At 44.8% G+C, this 20,316-nt stretch overlaps 1 protein-coding gene across 1 annotated transcript; it reads left to right on the top strand.

Moving 5' to 3' along the window:
- Positions 1 to 2,621: 2,621 nt before the first annotated feature.
- LOC120946210 lies at positions 2,622 to 4,634 on the top strand. The gene is made up of 3 exons (XM_040361030.1): positions 2,622 to 2,905; positions 3,882 to 4,035; positions 4,113 to 4,634. The coding sequence occupies exons 1-3, from the start codon at positions 2,868 to 2,870 to the stop codon at positions 4,632 to 4,634; spliced, it is 714 nt and encodes a 237-aa protein (XP_040216964.1). The 5' UTR covers positions 2,622 to 2,867.
- The last annotated feature ends 15,682 nt before the right edge of the window (positions 4,635 to 20,316 follow it).

Consider the following 20,316-nt stretch of genomic DNA (forward strand, 5'->3'; position numbering starts at 1 on the left):
TGGCACATCGCCCCCCGACATAAGAGCATTGCACAGTGCCACCGACATAAGAGCATTGCACAATGCCCCCGACATCAGAGCATGGCACAGAGCCCCCCAACATCAGAGCCTTGCACAGTGCCCCCGATATAAGAACATTGCACAGTGCCCCCCGACATAAGAGAATTGCATAGTGCCCCCTGATATAAGAGCATGCAGGGCCGATCCGCCCTATATGCACACTACGCAAGATGCGTAGGGCCCCGCAAATGACTCGGGCCCCCGATTTTTCATTGTCGGCGCCGGCGCTAGAAGTCCGCGGCCTCCGTCGGCTGCCATTTTCATGACAAAAAAAATACAGGTATATGCGTAAGAAGCGAATAGTCCTGTCCTCTGCCAATTAGCAGCATTTGGTATCATAACAGGACAAAGTCTCTAGAGTCCATGTGAAACTAATTATAGTGTGGAAAGGATGGGAGCATAATGTCCAAGGACTCTGAGGGCTGCCATCATGGGGGAACAGAAACCTGATTCCAGATTGCAATCAAACAACAAGAAGAGAGGCGCCTCTAAGGGTCCTTTCACACGTGCGGACCGTTTTCCGTTTTTCATCCGTCCGTTAACGGATGAAAAACGGACCACAATGATTTCCTATGGGATAGCGGACGTTAGCGGATGTCCATCCGCTAACGTCCGTTTACATCCGTCTCAGTCAAGCTCCGTTTTTCTGAATGGAAGAAACCCTATTTTTTCTTCCGTTCAAAAAACGGAACGGACGAAAAACTGATGTAAACGGACGATCCGTTTAACATCCGTTCATCTCAGATCAGTTTTTTGTCAAAATATTGAAAAAATGTCAAAATTCAATAAACTTTAATAATATGCATGCTCTCTGCATATATTTCAATACCCTTTGACCCGGGAAGTGTTTTATGCAGCACATGTTGTCTAGTGCCTGGTGAGATTTTGTTGTAAGAGATTTGTAGGGAAAAACAAGAAAATCAAGATGGCAAAGGATGTTTCTCAGGAGCACCTCATCCAACTAGTGCAAGATCGCCCTGCTTTGTGGGACAAGCGATGCGCTGAATACAGCAACAAGCATCTCACTAGTTTGCGCTGGGAGGAAATTTATGAAATGGTGACACCTGACTGGAGAACACTGAGCACCAAGAAGCGCAGGATACGTGGTAAGCAGTATGTGGAATGGGGGTGGGTTGGCATGATAAAACCTGTAGTTTATCCATATGTCAGCATCCATATGCCTGCCACTAGTTGTGTACTGTCCACTGGCCACGTCACCTGCCACGTCACCTGCCACAAGTTTTGTATTTGCCACTGGCCACGTCACCTGCCACCTCACCTGCCACGTCACCTGCCACAAGTTTTGTATTTGCCACTGGCCACGTCACCTGCCACAAGTTTTGTATTTGCCACTGGCCACGTCACCTGCCACCTCACCTGCCACGTCACCTGCCACGTCACCTGCCACAAGTTTTGTATTTGCCACTGGCCACGTCACCTGCCACCTCACCTGCCACGTCACCTGCCACAAGTTGTGTATTTGCCACTGGCCACGTCACCTGCCACGTCACCTGCCACAAGTTTTGTATTTGCCACTGGCCACGTCACCTGCCACCTCACCTGCCACGTCACCTGCCACAAGTTTTGTATTTGCCACTGGCCACGTCACCTGCCACAAGTTTTGTATTTGTCACTGGCCACGTCACCTGCCACCTCACCTGCCACGTCACCTGCCACAAGTTTTGTATTTGCCACTGGCCACGTCACCTGCCACCTCACCTGCCACGTCACCTGCCACAAGTTTTGTATTTGCCACTGGCCACGTCACCTGCCACCTCACCTGCCACGTCACCTGCCACAAGTTTTGTATTTGCCACTGGCCACGTCACCTGCCACAAGTTTTGTATTTGCCACTGGCCACGTCACCTGCCACAAGTTTTGTATTTGCCACTGGCCACGTCACCTGCCACCTCACCTGCCACGTCACCTGCCACAAGTTTTGTATTTGCCACTGGCCACGTCACCTGCCACCTCACCTGCCACGTCACCTGCCACAAGTTTTGTATTTGCCACTGGCCACGTCACCTGCCACCTCACCTGCCACGTCACCTGCCACAAGTTTTGTATTTGCCACTGGCCACGTCACCTGCCACAAGTTTTGTATTTGCCACTGGCCACGTCACCTGCCACCTCACCTGCCACGTCACCTGCCACAAGTTTTGTATTTGCCACTGGCCACGTCACCTGCCACCTCACCTGCCACGTCACCTGCCACAAGTTTTGTATTTGCCACTGGCCACGTCACCTGCCACAAGTTGTGTATTTGCCACTGGCCACGTCACCTGCCACAAGTTTTTTATTTGCCACTGGCCACGTCACCTGCCACAAGTTTTGTATTTGCCACTGGCCACGTCACCTGCCACCTCACCTGCCACGTCACCTACCACAAGTTGTGTATTTGCCACTGGCCACGTCACCTGCCACAAGTTTTTTATTTGCCACTGGCCACGTCACCTGCCACAAGTTTTGTATTTGCCACTGGCCACGTCACCTGCCACCTCACCTGCCACGTCACCTGCCACAAGTTGTGTATTTGCCACTGGACACGTCACCTGCCACAAGTTTTTTATTTGCCATTGGCCACGTCACCTGTAAGGATACTACTGTATTCCTAATATGTGTTTCAAAAAGTATACTTGTGTTTTGGAGTACTATCAGTTGATTGTGTTTAATGTTCCTTTGCAGGAGAACAAATCACCACTAGATGGAGGTCTCTCCGTGACCGTTTTAGGCGGGAAATAACCGACGACGAGAAAACCAGAAGTGGAGCTGGAGGAAGGAAAAAAAAGCATGGTCCATTTCATGAGATGCTCCTATTTTTAAAAAATGTCATGGACGTAAACAGGTAATTGAAATAATTGCTTATCCCATAAATTACATTATTTGGCAAGTAGACTTTTTTCCCAAAAACAAAACCCTACAAGACAAAGACCTAATAAGCTAGTATGCAAAGCATACTAGCTTATTAAGCCCTTAATAATCGCCCTATAGCCGAAATACGGCTACAAGGCGATTCCCTTAATCTGGGAGGGCGTCAATATACGTCCTCCAGGACAATCAGACCGTCACGCCAGAGCGGGACCCGCAGCAACATGGATCGCGCTAATGAGCCAATGACAGTGTCTCATTACCACGTGCTCGCACCGTCCAATGACGGCGCAATCACTTGTAAACAAACCGGCGTCATTACATGCCGCCGGTTCCTCCTTCTCCTCGCTGCACCGTTCGGTACAGTGTGATAGGAGAGGGGGGACCCATACTCGCAATGAAGAGCATAATGTGTTTTGATTTGCAGTTTTTTGTATACATATGCTGTGTGTGAGAAATAACCAGCTAATATGACAGAAACTACTTTTTTTTTTTTTTTAGTTTTTTCAGTCTTTTTTTCTTTTATAGCGCCAAAAATTAAAAGGGCAAAAATTTGAGATGGTTAGAATGTTGCATGACTGAGTAATTGTCATTCCAATTGTGAGAGCACCGAAAGCTTACAATTTGTCCGGTGATAAGGGGATTTTCGTGCCCAGTGGTCAAGTGATTAAGAATTACTTACCCGAGATCGAAGCCCACACAGTGGTCCTCTTTCCTATCCTTTATCACCGCAATCAACCCTTGTCTACATATTTTCTGCTAATATCTCCTAAACCGTGTAGGTTTAGAAAATATTTCTTGCACCTACAGATAAGCCTTTTAAATCTAGGTACAATTCTAGGTAAAAGTGGTGTGTAGGGTTCAACACAAAAGTAATCATACACATAGATCTATGTATTGTAATAACTATTCGGTATTGATCATTAATCCATCTCTCAACAAATATTTTACAGCACTGCCAGTAACATCTCGGGGAGTGAGGAGGAAGTAGACAGTGATGCAGAGGATACCATTCAGGAGGCTGCGGGGGATATGCCATTGTCAGAGGCCAATCCAAGTCCTGAGGTGAACACTAATCCAGCCACCGAGAATACCCCACGTGTGCCTGTAAGTATCCTATATTCAATGACTTCTGCTGAAAGCTTGACTAAATAAAATGTACTAATAAATGTTCTACCCCTCAGATACGTTCTGTACAGACTTCAAGGTCTAAACGCCACCCGAAAAAAAAGGACATGGATGCAGCCATGCTCACGTTCATGGAGGACATGAGGGCGATGAGAAAGGATGTCCCTGAAAGGAAGGATCCGTTCTTGGATCCTACTCATGTCAATGCCAACTTTCTCAGAAACAGTCTGTTTTTCTTGGACCAAGTTCCGGACGAGCGGAAAATTGAGGTCCATCTTGCCATTGGCAACTTCACGGGGGCGTGCGTCCAAGCTGCTCTGGCAGGTGAACCCATGCCGGTGTTCACAAGGCAGCAACAAAGGCCTTATCAACCAGAGCAAACACCACAATTGCACACCTACCAACAACCCTTTAGCTCCCACCATCCCCGTGCCCCAGCTACCACTACCCAGAATCTCCTACCCCTACTTCGAGAACCCACCAATGACTCCTCCACTTCCCAGCCCACCACTTCCCAACCTTTTACTCCTTATCCATATTCCCCTTCCCCTAGACCCTTTTACCATCAACTTCCTTAATTTTACTTTTATTTTGTTATTTTATAATTCCCATTTCCAGTCGTCCCGTTTGCAAAATGTCTAATATTAACCTATGTTTCTTATGTTTAGACTCCTGTTTGAGTTTTACTTGTTCTTTATGTATGGTGTGGTCAAAATAAATATTATTGACTGCTTGAAACTGTATTTTTTTTATTGTAGTCTATATAAACCAACTGCAAGTGATATAAAATAATGTGATGGTCATAGGGTCTGTGATGATCACACTAGGAGAATGAAAATTCTCAGCTTAAACACACACTGATAGAAGTCACCATTATCATTTTCAGTGGGAAAACAAAGAACATGCAGGTTAGCATCAAGGGCTCAAAAATGGTTGATAGCAAGGTGCACATACTATAGTGGCTCGTGAAGGTTTTTACACATGATGATACTGCCACGGAACCTCTCCTTCAGGGGACATAAAAAAATGTGCAAATTGATCACGCATGGTAATGGCAGAATTGTTGGGTCGCTGTGCGTTAAAGCGTACAGAGGGAAAGTCGATCTCGTCTTCTTCCTCAAAAGAAATCCCTTCTTTCTCCCGGATTACATTATGGAGGACACAGCAGGCTTGGATTGCCAGTTGGGCATTCTCCACGCTCAATTGTATTGTGGAATGAAATATTCGCCATTTGCTGCTCAAAATCCCAAAGGTGCATTCAATAAGGCGCCTTGCACGACTCAGCCTATAGTTGAAAATTATTTTCGAGTTGGTTAAATTGTGCCTGGCATAAGGCCTTAAAAGATGGTGGGACAGTCCAAATGCCTCGTCAGCAACAATAACATGTGGCAGATCTGGTCCTTCAGTTCCTGGGAGTGGTTTCTCAGATGGCAAATTAAATTGTCCCTCCCGTAGTCTTCTCCCCATGTGTGATGCTGAAAAGACTCTGGCGTCTGCATTAGACCCATATGCCCCTATATCCACTGCTACAAACCGGTAATTGCTGTCGCAGATTGCCATTAGCACAATGGAAAAATATTTTTTGTAGTTATAATATTGAGAGCCGGATCCAGGTGGCATCTGGATTCTGATGTGTTTTCCATCCAGGGCTCCCACACAATTAGGGAATTGTGTTTTTTCCCAAAATCCTTTTGTGATTTCCTGCCACATGGATGTGTCAGGAACTGGCATTGCAGAGGATCGAAGCTCCTCCCATATAGCTTCACAAGTGTCATGAACAATTCCCGATATTGTGGAGGTTCCCAACAAAAAAAAATGATTTAAGGAAGTATAAGATACTCCAGATGCAAGAAACCTGTGAAGAATAGAAGAAATATTATGAAAGGAATCCATTATGAAAGGAATCCAACATTACACAGGACATAACCACTTGAGATCCAAGCTATGGTCGAAAGACGTCCACAGCGCGGCTCTCAAGTGCCGGGTGGACGTCTATGGACGTCCTGTTGTTGTTGTTCCCTGTGCGCGCCACTGGGGGCGTGCAGCGGGGAAACAACGTGCCCGGCGCATCGCTTGGGAGCCGATGCGAGTGCCTGGCGGCCGCGATGTCCGCCTGACACTTGCGATCGTCGGTAACACAGCAGGACGTGGAGCTCGGTGTGTAAACACAGAGCTCCACGTGCTGTGAGGGAGAGAGGAGACCGATGTGTGTCCCATTACATAGGGACACAGCATCGGTCACCTCCCCCAGTCACCCCCCTCCGCCCACACAGTAAGAAAACAATGAGGGAATACATTTAACCCCTTACTCAACCCCCTAGTGTTAACCCCTTCACTGCCAGTCACATTTATACAGTAATTAGTGCATTTTTATAGCACTGATCGCTGTATAAATGTGAATGGTCCCAAATTTGTGTCAAAAGTGTCCGATACGTCCGTCGCAATATCGCAGCCTTGACCAAGAAATTGCAAATCTCCGCCATTACTATTAAAAAAAATACATAAATCTGTTCCCCATTTCGTAGGCACTATAACTTTTTAACAAAAATACGTATGAACCTTAACTGAGAAAAAATAAATGTTTTTATTTTTAAATTGGGATATTTATTATAGCAACAAGTAAAACAAATATATATATTTTTTAAAATTGTCGCTCTTTTTTGGTTTATAGCACAAAAAATAAAAACCCCAGAGGTGATCAAATACTACCAAAAGAAAGCTCTATTAGTGGGGAAAAAAGGACGCCAATTTTGTTCGGGAGCCACGTCGCACGACCGCGCAATTGTCAGTTAAAGCGACGCAGTGCGGGAAGCTGAAATTTCGCCTGGAAACGAAGGGGGTTTATGTGCCCAGTTAGCAAGTGGATAATCAAGCAAAAAGGCTTTAATTAGCATATAGTATATGCACTCACATTTAGGTGTGTAAAAACGAGCATATCAATTTCCAAATGAAGTCAGGGTGACCACTTCTATGACCTGCTTCCTGAATCCAAGCAGCTACAGCGGTGCTCGCTGGGCTGGTATCACTCCATCAGGTGGAAGCCGGCGTCTGGAAGAACAGTCTGTTGTTGAAAAAGAAGTGCGGTTTGTCTTACCATCGCAGCGCGCCAGCTCAGGAAACAGGTGGGAGAATGGATGGACAGCCGCACTCCAAAAAGTCTTGTTGAAAAAAGACGTGCTCTTTATTGTAAAAAGGAAAAAATGCACAGCACACAACAGCATACAGTGGGATAGACAGCTGACGCGTTTCACATTAACAACTAATGCTTAGTCATAGCTAAGCTATGCACTAAGCACAGCACACAACAGCATCCAGTGGGATAGACAGCTGACGCGTTTCGCATTAACAACTAAAGCTTAGTCATAGCTTAGCTATGACAAAGCATTAGTTGTTAATGCGAAATGCGTCAGCAGTCTATCCCACTGTATGCTGTTGTGTGCTGTGCATTTTTTCCTTTTTACAATAAAGAGCACGTCTTTTTTCAACAAGACTTTTTGGAGTGCGGCTGTCCATCCATTCTCCCACCTGCTCAATTCTATGCATTGCCAGCACCCGTGTGATTCCTGAGTGGACATTGATTACCTGCCTGTGCTCACCTGGAGCGGCGGTCTCCCTACCTATCGTTGCCAGCTCAGGAAACGCGTCCATTATCAGATGACGCCATTTCCCTGCGGCCATCCCTGCTTTGCTTCTAAAGCCTCGGTCTGACGCCGAGTTCCTCCAGACGCTGGCTTCCACCTGATGGAGTGATACCAGCCCAGCGAGTGCCGCCGTAGCTGCTTGGATTCAGGAAGCAGGTCGTAGAAGTGGTCACCCTGACTTCATTTGGAAATTGATATGCTTGTTTTTATACACCTAAATGTGAGTGCATATACTATATGCCAATTAAAGTTTTATCCAACGTCTACTCTTAGAGGCGCCTCTCTTCTTGTTTGCCATTTTCTTGAAGACCGGCGCCGCCGCTGCTGCTAGAGGTCCGTGGCCTATGCCAGTCGCCATTTTCTTGAAGACCTCCGCCGCCGCTAGAGGTCCGCGGCCGGGCGAAAACAATGTCCCTGCCAGCCGCCATTTTCTTGAAGACCAATGGCACTACTGTTCCGTAATGTTGGCGGAGAGAGTCTCTGCTGCTGGGGGATCATACCTGGTGTAAGGAGGGACTCCGCTCGGAATACCTGATGTAAGGGGGGACGCCGCTGGGAATGCCTGGTATAAGGGGGACTCTGCTGGGAATGCCTGGTGTTTGGAGGGACTCCGCTGGAAATGCCTGATATAAGGAGGGACTCCACTGGGGACACCTGATGTAAGGCGGGGCCCCACTGGGGACACCTTATGTAAGGAGGGGCTCCGCTGGGAATGCCTGATGTAAGGAGGGACTCGGGGCTTCCACTGATTCTGCATTATGGTGAGTTGAATAATTTCATTCTATATTACAATGTAATAATAGAAATAATGCACTTCAATCATTCTGACACCATAATAACCATGGTGCCGGGATGATTGAAGAACCAACACCAGGTGTTTGGAGTATCTTTATCTGCTGATTTGTTAAACTTTCTGGAATACACATATTTCTATTGTGGTGTAGGATCTGGGCCTGCTGTCCCTCCATCCCTCTTTCTTTCTCTATCTCTCTTTCTTTATTTCTCTCTTTCTTCCTCTCCCTCTTTCTTTATTTCTCTCCCTCTTTCTCTCCCTCTTTCTTTCTTTCACTCCCTCTTATTTTCTTTCTTTCTCCCTCCATCCCTCATTCATCTCAGACTCTAACCACACAACCTCCGAGCTACACCCATGTAAGCCACGCCCACTATTTCACGTAAACCACTCCCATTTTTCGCTGCCGTAGAGGGCCCCTTAGCAGAATTTTGCTTAGGGCCCCAGGGAGGTCAGGATCGGTACTGAGAGCATGGCAAGTCCCCTCTGATATAAGAGCATTGCACAGTGCCCCCTGACATCAGAGCACTGCACAGTGCCCCCTGACATCACAGTTAAGTCACCCCTAAGTGCTAGCTGGACAAGAAATTAACTTGGCAGCTCCTGAAGGGGGGCGGAGGCAGATGGGGAAGAGAGGGGAGGAAGATGAGGGACTGCTTACTCACCTGGCTGGTATCTGTAGGATCACACGGTGGAATCAGTGTAGCAGCCCCCACGGATCTGCCAGCTGCTGTACCTAAACTCTCCCACCCACACATCTTCTTTCTCAGACACAGGCTGCACACAAGGATTGCAGTGTGGGCAGGGCAGACACAGGGATGGGGGCTGGAGGAGCCAGAGAGGATCGAGACCTTTCTCCTCTCCTGTTCAGGCAGTGTGGAGGGGGAGGAAGGGGGCATTTCTGCTTGCAAGAGCACTGTAAATGAAGTTAAATCTACCTGCCTAGATTCGGCCATGCTCCTCACTAGATGCTGCTTACCTCCTATCCTATGACAGCATAAGAGGCACTGGAGGGCAGGTGGAGTGCAGCTGTGTCACTCTGCTGCCTACATCAAGAGATCACTTGCCGGAACTATAGAGGGAGCATCGGGAAATGTGGCCAGCTGTCAGCTTACTCCGCTGCTGCAGTTCTCATAAGGGGAGTATAGGGGGTATACATACCAATCAAAATTGTCTCACTGGCAGCACAGTCACTGCCGGTGAGTATCCATTAGCAAACCCAGCAGTGTTCCTAGAAAAAAGCCCTGGCTGGCACAGGGGGGGATTAGGGTGTGCCCAGGCACAGCCGGCACACCCTGTGCGCACACGCCTATGTTCCTAGCTGAAACTTTTCTTGATGATTAATAGGCCAAGGGTCTGCAGTACCCCTTTATTGATGGCCCTGAACATTTGATTATTAAAGCATACTTGATGATGGACTACTGATCCCAGCAAGCCTGACTTGCAAATTCCGAGTCCTTAGACTGCAGCGACTTGACTCAAACTCCACAGTCTCTCCTCTGGCTCTGCACCCAGCTCCCCTGGCATGCCTCTTCCAGATCTCCACTGTGCCTCACTCACTGACTTCTGTCCTGAGTTCTTCTTGACAAATTGTGTGGACCAACTGCTCCTCCAGCTCCTGTTCCAGGATACCCCTCCATGACCATGAAAGGAGAGGCTCCCTCCCAGCTCCAACAAAAAACAGTGGGTTGATATGGCCCATTCTGGATATAGCTGTCTAAAAAGGAACAATAAAATATATAAATGGAAAGTGGAAAGTGGATGGGCAGGGAAGGGGTCAAAATCACTATGAGTCCATATATGGTATATAGTCCATGTAAGGAAGTATAAAATAAAAGTTGCTGAGTTAGTAGATGGCTGCCAGTCCAAAAAGCTAGAAGAGGCTCTGAGAACAAACAAGAAGAAATAGAACAGTGCCCTCTAAGTTCAGCATATTTAAAACATCTTTAATATAAAGGGATTAAAAACACTCACATATGAATAGAGATAATCAGGCATGTCAAGGGTTAAACGTGTTTCATCCGCATTAGTCCTGATGGAGTGTGTACATCATGGGCTGATGGTGGAGATCTAGGTCCTGTAGCAGTCCTGTCTGCACTGAATGTGTACAGAGCTGGCCGGTGGCTGGGACGGGGATCGTGGAGGCTCCGTGATGTAATGATGTCGTCACTTCCGGGGTTCAGGCTGGCGGGCGGCGCTTCGCGATCGGGACATGCGTTTCTCTTCTTTAGGCTTGATAGGTGGTCATATTAGAAGTGGTAATTTATACCATGAAGTTAGGGGAAGTGTGGGGGAGTAGCAATCTGCTCAGGTAGTCATGGAGACCACACAAGCTAGAGCAAGGCAGCACAGAAGAGTGGCCCAGCTATAGTACTAATGAAAACATTGGTGACACAACTAGAAATGACAAATGTTAAAAATCGGTTCATAAAATAGGACATATACCAAAGTAATTGATTTAAGGCTATATATAAACTCTATTAGACTGTGTAGCGCCCTGCTCCTGTTGACCAAGCGTGATTATTCAAATTTAGTGGTGTAACGGAACCCCAAATGGGACAGAGGTTAAAGCCGTTTAGGATATTCCATTCCCGCACACAAGGCAGCTTTCAACACTCCATAATCCGGCGAACACAACCCATACGAATTTCCCCATTAACGAGACACACAGCCCTGTTTGAGGTTCAACAGGAAAGACAATCTTTTTTGAGAAAGCAGGCTCTTATATACACAAAAAGAATACTGCAGTAACCAAATGAACAATGACACAACTCCACCCACAACATCACACAATGGTTCCCAACGAGCCCCAGTACACATCTTTTAGTAGCCATTCTGACTCCGGCTCTGACCTAATTTACATGAGCTAATTAACTATAGCGGATGACTCATACACCTGATCTGTAGGCAGTCTGTTAACTCACAATACACATTTATCATCAATAGACCTTTACACAATACAGGGTCAATTAGCACAAGCCACAATGAAAGATCCTCAGAAGCTATCCTAGATTCATTTATATCACACCAGACAGACAGGTGGGCTGGAGTTGATGACATTAACACCTAACAGTATGTGTCCCCACATCATGAATAAGTCACTCTTTCAATTAACCTGTTGAGTTCAGAATCAACAAACAGCAACAGTTCTCCACAGATATCCTGGAATATATTGTGGATAATAATTACATAATAGTCCCATCTCAGGTAGTCCAAGATATATTCTGACTGTCCATTATTTTCTGGCTCATGCTTTCTAAGAGCTTCTGGGTCCCATAGGCCATCCCGTTACAAGTGGGATATCTGAAATGTAGTTATTTCAGATTTGTGTTTTATGGCTAAATTGACCTTTGCTCCAGCTTCGACCGAGTTGGGTGTATTTCCCAAGGGTACCAGTAGGTGTCGTTGTCCCCTCAGTCAGAGTGTATTGGGTGCTCTTTCCCAGAGCCAACCTAGTGGGAGTTTCTTTACCGCTGGGTATGCTGGGAGGAGGGTACTTAAGGGTGGACACCATTTTCCTTGCTCTCTCGCCTCATGGTCACCTTGACCTGGGGAATGTGACAGTTCCTCTTCTGCCTCAGGGCCAGCTGGCCCGAGGCTTCGCAACTGGAGTTAGGCCCGGAAGCTATCTGGGGCCTACTGGCTCGAGGGTGATCCTATGCTGTCTGTCCTGCAGGAAAAAGCTAGTCAACTGAAGGAACTGGTGGAGGACTTGTCTTGGAGAGGACACAGCTGGAAGCTGGTATCTCGAGAGGAGCCTGGTACCTCAGTTGGAGGACACATACTGACCTATCTGCTTCACAGTATTACCGGGTCGGCTTAATGGGAATTTTTCATACTGTGCAACTGAGTTTACTGAGGAAAAGTCTGAAAATTAGATCCTGTGGTAGAGGATCGTTCAGCAGCTATTGTTACTATAAGGTCTGTGGCAGAGACTTTTACCTTTTGACTGTTCGTGCATCATCCGGCTGCCAGGTCTGTGGAAGAGGCCTGTCCGGGTGATCAAGATCCAACGATAGTGAGTGTACCTGAACTTTCCCTCTCCCTCCATTCCCCTTGTTCTGTCAATGTTGTGGTTGAATAAAAAGCCTTTGAAAAAGACTCAGTGACTGGTAACCATGTTTTTGAAATTTGATTAACCCTAGATTCTAAGCCAACATGGAGAACAGTGGGGTAGCGGCAGACCAAAACTAACCAGCAGCTCCTGCAGGGGTAGTGCTACAACTGTATATTATATTAATACTGCATAGTATGTTAAGATAATTATAACCTCTATTGCTAACGAAAACAATATATCATCCTGGACTTCTTCAACTGTGGATCTGATTACGTAGTGTCCTGTCTTATATGCCCATGCGGCCTACTTTATGTAGGCCACACCATACGTACACTTCGCAAGCGCTTTGGAGAACACTGCAATCTGGTAGAGAAGGGTTCTGACAAGCATAGTGTGCCCAGACACTTTAAGAAACATCACAAACAACTCTCCTCAGGATTGCATGTGAGGCCCCGTACACACGTCCGAGGAACTCGACGTGCCAAACACATCGAGTTCCTCGTCGAGTTCAGTGTTGAAGCCGCCGAGGATCTCGGCGGGCCGACTTTCCTCATTGAACAACGAGGAAATAGAGAACATGTTCTCTATTTGGCCCGACGAGTTCCTCGTCGGCTTCCTCGCTGAAAAGTGTACACATGACCGAGTTTCTCGGCAGAATCCAGCTCCGATCGAGTTTCTGGCTGAATTCTGCCGAGAAACTCTGTCGTGTGTAGGGGGCCTATGGGTTATTGAATCCATCCCCCATACCTTTCCTACTGCCGAACGCTATAAGATATTGTGTGAGAGAGAGAATTACTGGATGTACACCCTAAATACGTTATCCCCAGGAGGCCTCAACGAATGCATTGAGATTAATATTCTGTTGTGATCCTCATCATGGTACCTTCCACTTGTGTATTTTATGAATTGTATGGCGGGCTTTGGGAACTTTTACACATTTTTTAAATGTTTTACAGTTTTACATATATATTTTTTACATATTCTTTACATATTACACAAAATACTTGTGTATAATTTTATATTTACATGAATATATGTATTAATATCTGTAATCCCACCCCCTTCCCATCATTCCTAACCTTCTTGCTAAAATTATCTGGCATTTAAGTATAAGTATTAGTATACCATCATTATTGTTATTATTATTATTAGTAGTAGTAGTAATAGTATTATTGTCATCATTATTACTATTATTTTATATATACCGCCATTGTAATCATTTCAGATTGCTGGGTCGTTTACTTTTAGTAAATCCCATATTTATTGTTTTGCGATCAGATCCTTTATAGAGTCTTATTAGTTTTATTAATGAATTATTGTTAGTGATAATTTATTAACTTCATTTGATTAATGCTATTTATTTTACCATCTAGTTTTGTCTATAATTATTCTCTAAACCACTCCTACCTTTATATAGACACCATTACTGATCCCCACCGTTCCATAAGTTGGGTGTAAGTATAGAAATTAAATTAGCATAGAGGTTATAATAATCTAAAATATAGTATGCAGTATTAATATAACATACAGTTTAATAGAGTTTATATATAGCCTTAAATCAATCACCTTGGTATATGTCCTATTTTACGAACCGATTTTTAACATTTGTAATTTCTAGTTGTGTCACCAATGTTTTCATTAGTACTATAGCTGGGCCACTGCCCCGTGCTGCCTTGCTCTAGCTTGTGTGGTCTTCATGACTACCTGTGCCGATTGACACTCCCCCACACTTCCCCTCACCTCATGGTATAAATTACCACATCTAAGATGGCCACCTATCAAGCCTAAAGAAGGGACACGCATGTCCTGATCGCAAAGCACTGCCCGCCAGCCTGAATCCCGGAAGTGACGACATCATTACATCACGGAGCCTCCACGATCCCGTCCCAGCCACCGGCCAACGCTGTACACATTCAGTGCAGACAGGACTGCTACAGGGCCTAGATCTCCACCATCAGCCCGTGATGTACACACTCCACCAGGACTAATGGGGATTAAACACATTTAACCCTTGACAAAAAAAAAGGAGGGTTGCCATCCAGGGCTCTGGGGACCTCTGGGCCCTTTAATAAACAAAAAAAAAATAAGCATTTATAAAATAAAAGGGGGGGGGGGTTTGTCACATGGGGCCCTGGGGACCTCTGAGCACTTCAATAAAATATATATATATATATATATATATATAAAAAAGAAAAAAAAAGAAATAAAATAATATTAAAAAAAAAAAAATTATAAAAAAAGGGGGGGTTGCCATCTGGGGCCCTGAGGGGATCCGGGCCCCTGGGGACCTCCGGACCCCTAAAAAGGGGGTTTCTATCCGGGCCCCTAAAGGGCCGGGATGGCCACTTACATGTGTACTGCCTGTACCCCCCTGCTCCCAGATGCCTTTTGGCATACTCCAGGTAGGGCTTGTTTTTTTGTTTGTTTTTTGTAAGAAATTGATTTTTGAGTTTTGGTTTATCACTCCCTGTGGGATAATTATTTTAACCCAGTTATTGGTGCTTCTCCTGAACTTTTTTCCTGAGTTGTTTTAATATATTTTTTGGTCTTTGTGAAGCTGCTTGTTTCTGGGACATTCTAGATCCTAGTGTATATGGTTATTCATATTCAGAATATCAATTTGTTTCCCTGGGGCTTATTTAGGGGATCCACTTATAGGCAGGTGGCCTGCTGTATTTTAAGTTTTAGTTAGCACTTGGCTGCCCACTTGGCTGCTCAGGTGGGTTATTGTTTCTTGCCTCCTTCCCTGATTCTGTTTGTGGGCCTTTTCTAGGGTCAAGCTTCCCTCCTGTGTGTTATTAAAGGGAAGATGTTCAGGGAGCTTGGAGCTTGAGATAGAATAGAAACCTTGCAGAAGATCACTGGGACCTGCGGTTCAACTTCAGAGTGCCGACTCGAGACAACCAAGTTCATGGACCTCTCCATTTGAGTTTTTTCAAGTATGGACTTTTCCCAAAAGGACTTCACCTGTGCAGGTATGCTGATTGCTGAGGCACCTAGCAACGTGATCACGTGACCCCGGAAGCTTGCTCTGTTGGACGGAGGACGGAAGCCTGCAGGCATCCGCTACGGATGGATCGTACTGGCCGATATACAGGCGGTGACTGAGACCGGGAGCCGTTACACAGCACAGAGGTAACATCAAGCGGACCGTGCCACCCGCAATACCCAGCGAATTAAGGGACGAACGTACCCCATAGGACTAAGCATGGTGTGATACTCACGTGTCAATCCAAACAGGATTCCCGCAAATCAAAACCAACTAGCCAGCAACAAGCTTAGCATCAGAGCAGCCTATACAAAAGCTGCACCACATGGACGGACCTGCCCCACATACTCTACACGCAGCGGATTGGTAATGTATTAGCCTCCCACCCTTGGGATGGTCTGTTATTTAACATTACTCCTACCAGCTGCTATTCTGGGACTGGTGTTCGGTTCATAGAACCAATGCTGGCTGGACATTCCCCTGTGCATGATTGCTCCTGTTACCTCCCGATGGTGCACTTGATTACTACTGCCTAGTAAATATCCATCTTCTAGTACTAACGACTGGTATACTCATACATACTAACCAATACTAAGCAAGTTACTAGTGTTCTCCCAAATGTCATATTGACAAGTGATCAATATCAAGTTGTTCTATTTTGTACTAACCACCATAATTTAACTTATTTCAATTATCTCAAAACTTCTGAATATTGAACTCCTTGGGGACTAACAACCATCAAGCGCTAAAGTCGACCAACAATTTATGCATAGTCCATGTACACCCATCCCCACTTACCCATCCCTCCAACCTCCTGTCCTCCATCTAGCTAGTGTTCAGCCCCATCATTACATATTGACACCCTATTGATTTATGCAGAGTGGGCACTATACCGTCCCCCCTCATTCTATTATTAGATTACTGCATTTAAATTTCATTAATTTTTCTTCACGAGTGTCAATACATGATTGGTCTGAACACAACGTGTCCGGATCACGTTCATTGTTAAATGTTTGTCCATGTCCTGTCCACAATTTTCTGTGTCTAATTGTATACTTTTTCAAGGTAGCCACATTAATATTTTTTGGCCACCGCTTTACCTTTCATGTAACTTGTATTATCTAATGCCTATTTTTATATTTTTGATACAAATAAATTTACTTAAACGTATCCTTGCCTTCACATATTGATCATTACAGTGCTGCTCATAGTAATCCCTTTAAGCCCAAGTCGGCTGACTTCCTCTCTTTTCCCCAATCTCCCCATTTCTTTCTTCTTATCCCCCCTACCTCTTTTCATCCTATTTTTTGTTATTATAGTTATTGATTACAGCAACACGACCCATTTGGGTACTAGATCAGCTTAGGGAATTCATACAATTCCCTACATACATCAGTGGATATTTTGCACCAACCCCCTCTCCCGTCCTTCCCCTTTTTTTATATATGATTGCTGAGGCAGCCACAATTAGGTGTGGTTAGAAGAAGGCAGTTTATTTATGTTATACATATTATGCCAAACTTTCAGTAAAAGTTGTTGCTCAACTCCCTTGAGCCTGGTCTGAAGTTATTCAAGGGGTGCATGTTGGATCCTGGCATATTCCTTAATAACACAGGTCTGTAATAGCACTAGGGTGTATGTGTAACACCACTACAAAGGTTAACTTGGCAAGGCTAAGAAGAGGAGGTGATTTCCATGAATAACTGTACAGAAGAACAGCTACAGCAACAAATTGGTGGTGTGGTACCTGGTTAGGTGACTGGTCTTTCTGTAGCAAGGAGGTCAGTGCTCTGACTCCATCCATTGCTGTCTGTTTCCTCAGGGCACCAGGAGCAGTTTAGCATTACAGAGATATAATACCTAATCACTAGATATAGGAAGGAGCGAGTTAAAATAATACACTCATGAGACCAGCACAGGGTTTAATTTCTTTACTGGGAATGAGGTAATGGAGGTATGCTGGAGTTGTGGACTGGGCAAGGGCATGTCCCTCTGAATGCAACACATACATCAGTGTATAGTGACATGGAACAAAACATCTTAAGGAAAAACCCCATACATTACTGCTGTACACCAGTGGCTCATCTCTCAGTTGGGGGACTGCTGTAATGTTTCCTTCTTCACACGACCACAGCTTCCAACTGGTACCGGGTATTGGTGAGCACACCTTCAGGTGAGGTCTAACCAAACATGCATGGGCACAGTAAAGGTGGTGATTACTGGGGCCATTATTTTTTTATTTTTTTGTAAATAAGTTGTAAAATGTTATGAACTATTTTGAGTAGATCAAATACACACAAAAGTCAAAAACCTTAAGACCCCTTTTCACACTGACAACAGGCCGCATTAGGGTTAAAGCAACACTAGTTTGACAAAGCTTTACCGTAACTTTAGCGGTGCTATTTGCCTGCAAAGCACTTCACCAGCAGAGCTTTTTGGGCACTATTAACCCTTTCTTTGGCCGCTAGCGGGGGTTAAAAGCCCCCCAAAAAGCGCTTTGCAGGCCGCTTTGACAGTGCTGCCCATTAATTTCAATGCCTCTTGCAGGACATTTTCTAACGTCCTGTAAGCGCACCACACCAGTATGAAAGCACTCGGGCTCTCACACTGAGGCTGCAGGGGGGGGGGTATTTCTTCAGGCACTTTACAGGCACTGGGGCAGATCCACATACATCTGCGCCGGGCGCAGCGTATGTAAGATATGCTACGCCGCTGTAACTTACTTTGCTTTGATTTGAATCCTCAACGAATTTGCGCTGTAAGTTACGGCGGCGTAGTGTATCTCTCGCGGCGTAAGGGCGCGGAATTCAAATGGATCTAATGGGGGCGTGTTTTATGTTAATACGTCGTGACCCGACGTAAACAATGTTTTTTTGGAACTGCGCCGTCCCTGGGGGTATCCCAGTGCGCATGCTCAAAATTAAACCGGAACCCGCCAATGCTTACGACGGTGACGTCATTCTACGCAAATTCCTATTCGCGAAATAACGTAAAAAATAAAAAATTGTACGCGGAAAGGACGGCCATAATTAACATTGAGTATGCCTCAGTATAGCAGCTTTAACTATACGCCGGAAAAAGCCGAACACAAATGACGGAAAAAAAAGCGAGGGGCCGACGTACGTTCGTGGATCGCCGTAAATAGCTAATTTTCATACTCAACGCGGATTACGAGATGCAGTCGTATCTTGTTTTGAGGATTCAAAACAAAGATACGACGCGGGAATTTTGAAATTATGCCGGCGTATCAATAGATACGCCGGCGGAATTTCTTTGTGGATCTACCCCACTGTTTTTAGCTCACAAGTGCCTTAAAAACACCCCAGTGTGAAAAGGGTCTTGCACCAAAATCGATAGAGGGAGAAACAAACTGACATCATGCACTATGGACCTGTAATAATATTAAGCCAAAAATATTTTATATACATTTTCTGTCACTAGTATTATTTTTATTGATACATTTGGCATACGTCTCAAAAATTACAGAATGAATGAATCAGTTTGGATCTATTCACCTACTCTTTAAGCCAGCTGTAAGAGCACATAATATCATTTAACAATGGGTTGATGGTTGAAGGATCTGAATAAGTAATGCTTTCAAGGAGCAGAGTGGCTTTGGGCTACTGATTTCACATGGCACACACAAAGGAAATGCAGTCTTATATAAGACACAGTTCAATCCATCCTGACACAAAATGGTTGTGGGCATGAAGAACGGCACCAGCTTAAACACAATTGCCAAAATGATTTATTTAAGTAAGTGATGTTTTCAAAGTGTAAATCACTTTGGGGAAACTAGCATTTGTTATATTCTGAAAGCAGCAATGAGGAAGGTTTATGCATTTATAAATTTAAAGATACAGTAGTATTTTTCAATATAATGGTTTCTTTATTATGATCAGAACAAAATAAAAAAACAACCCCCTTCAGACATTTTAGTTGTGGTGCATGATTGCACACATTAACATGTAGTATTTTGTGCATTGCATCATGACAGGCCATTCATTTGGAGCAGACTTCCAATGCACCTCAATGAGTAAAAAACAAAACAAACATCAACCTTTTTTTGATGGTATTTTCCCGTGGGGTTCCTCTTAAAATCCATACGGGTCTGGTATGGATTGGGGTACCCCCATGGTGTTTTTTTTCACTTTTTTTATTGTTTATTACAATTTTTGGGGTTTATTTAGCTGTCAGCAGGGAAGCCTATTGACAGCGAATGACTCCTCAGTTGTTAAGGACGCAGTGGCCGGATTTCTATTCACGGCAACCTGATTGGGCAGGGTCTTCTTTAAGTACAAAAACATATTTTTTTATTCATGATCCTCAGTTGTCATTTCTAGCCTGTTGGCTCAGTAGTGCTTTTCTTCCCAAGTAGACGTGGTTGCAGGGAAGATTGATGATGTAAAATTTTGTTAAGTGGCCCAGAAAAATATATTATCTTCCTAGCTGTAGACTCATTAGTTTCCTTATGTTGCAGGATAAGACGCCAAAGTTGTTCTGGTATCTAGTGATATTGTAGGACGAAATTCTGTTTGGTTTTAGCACTGAGTTTCTACCTTGAGGCAAAATGTGCCTGTGACAATGTTGTGTTTAACGTCTTATCTGCTTCAATGCTCCTTAACACACTGTAGCTATTACATTCTGAAAATTGGCAGTCTTATACAATGGCAGACAGGTCACAGTAGCGGTTTGCCGGCTATTCATTATAAAGAACAAGTGCAGCTCCAAAAATAGTAGTGCTATAATACACACAGGAAGGTGACTGAGATGGACAATAGAT

Source organism: Rana temporaria, chromosome 7 (assembly GCF_905171775.1).
Source record: "Rana temporaria chromosome 7, aRanTem1.1, whole genome shotgun sequence".
In the NCBI taxonomy this organism is placed as follows: domain Eukaryota; kingdom Metazoa; phylum Chordata; class Amphibia; order Anura; family Ranidae; genus Rana; species Rana temporaria.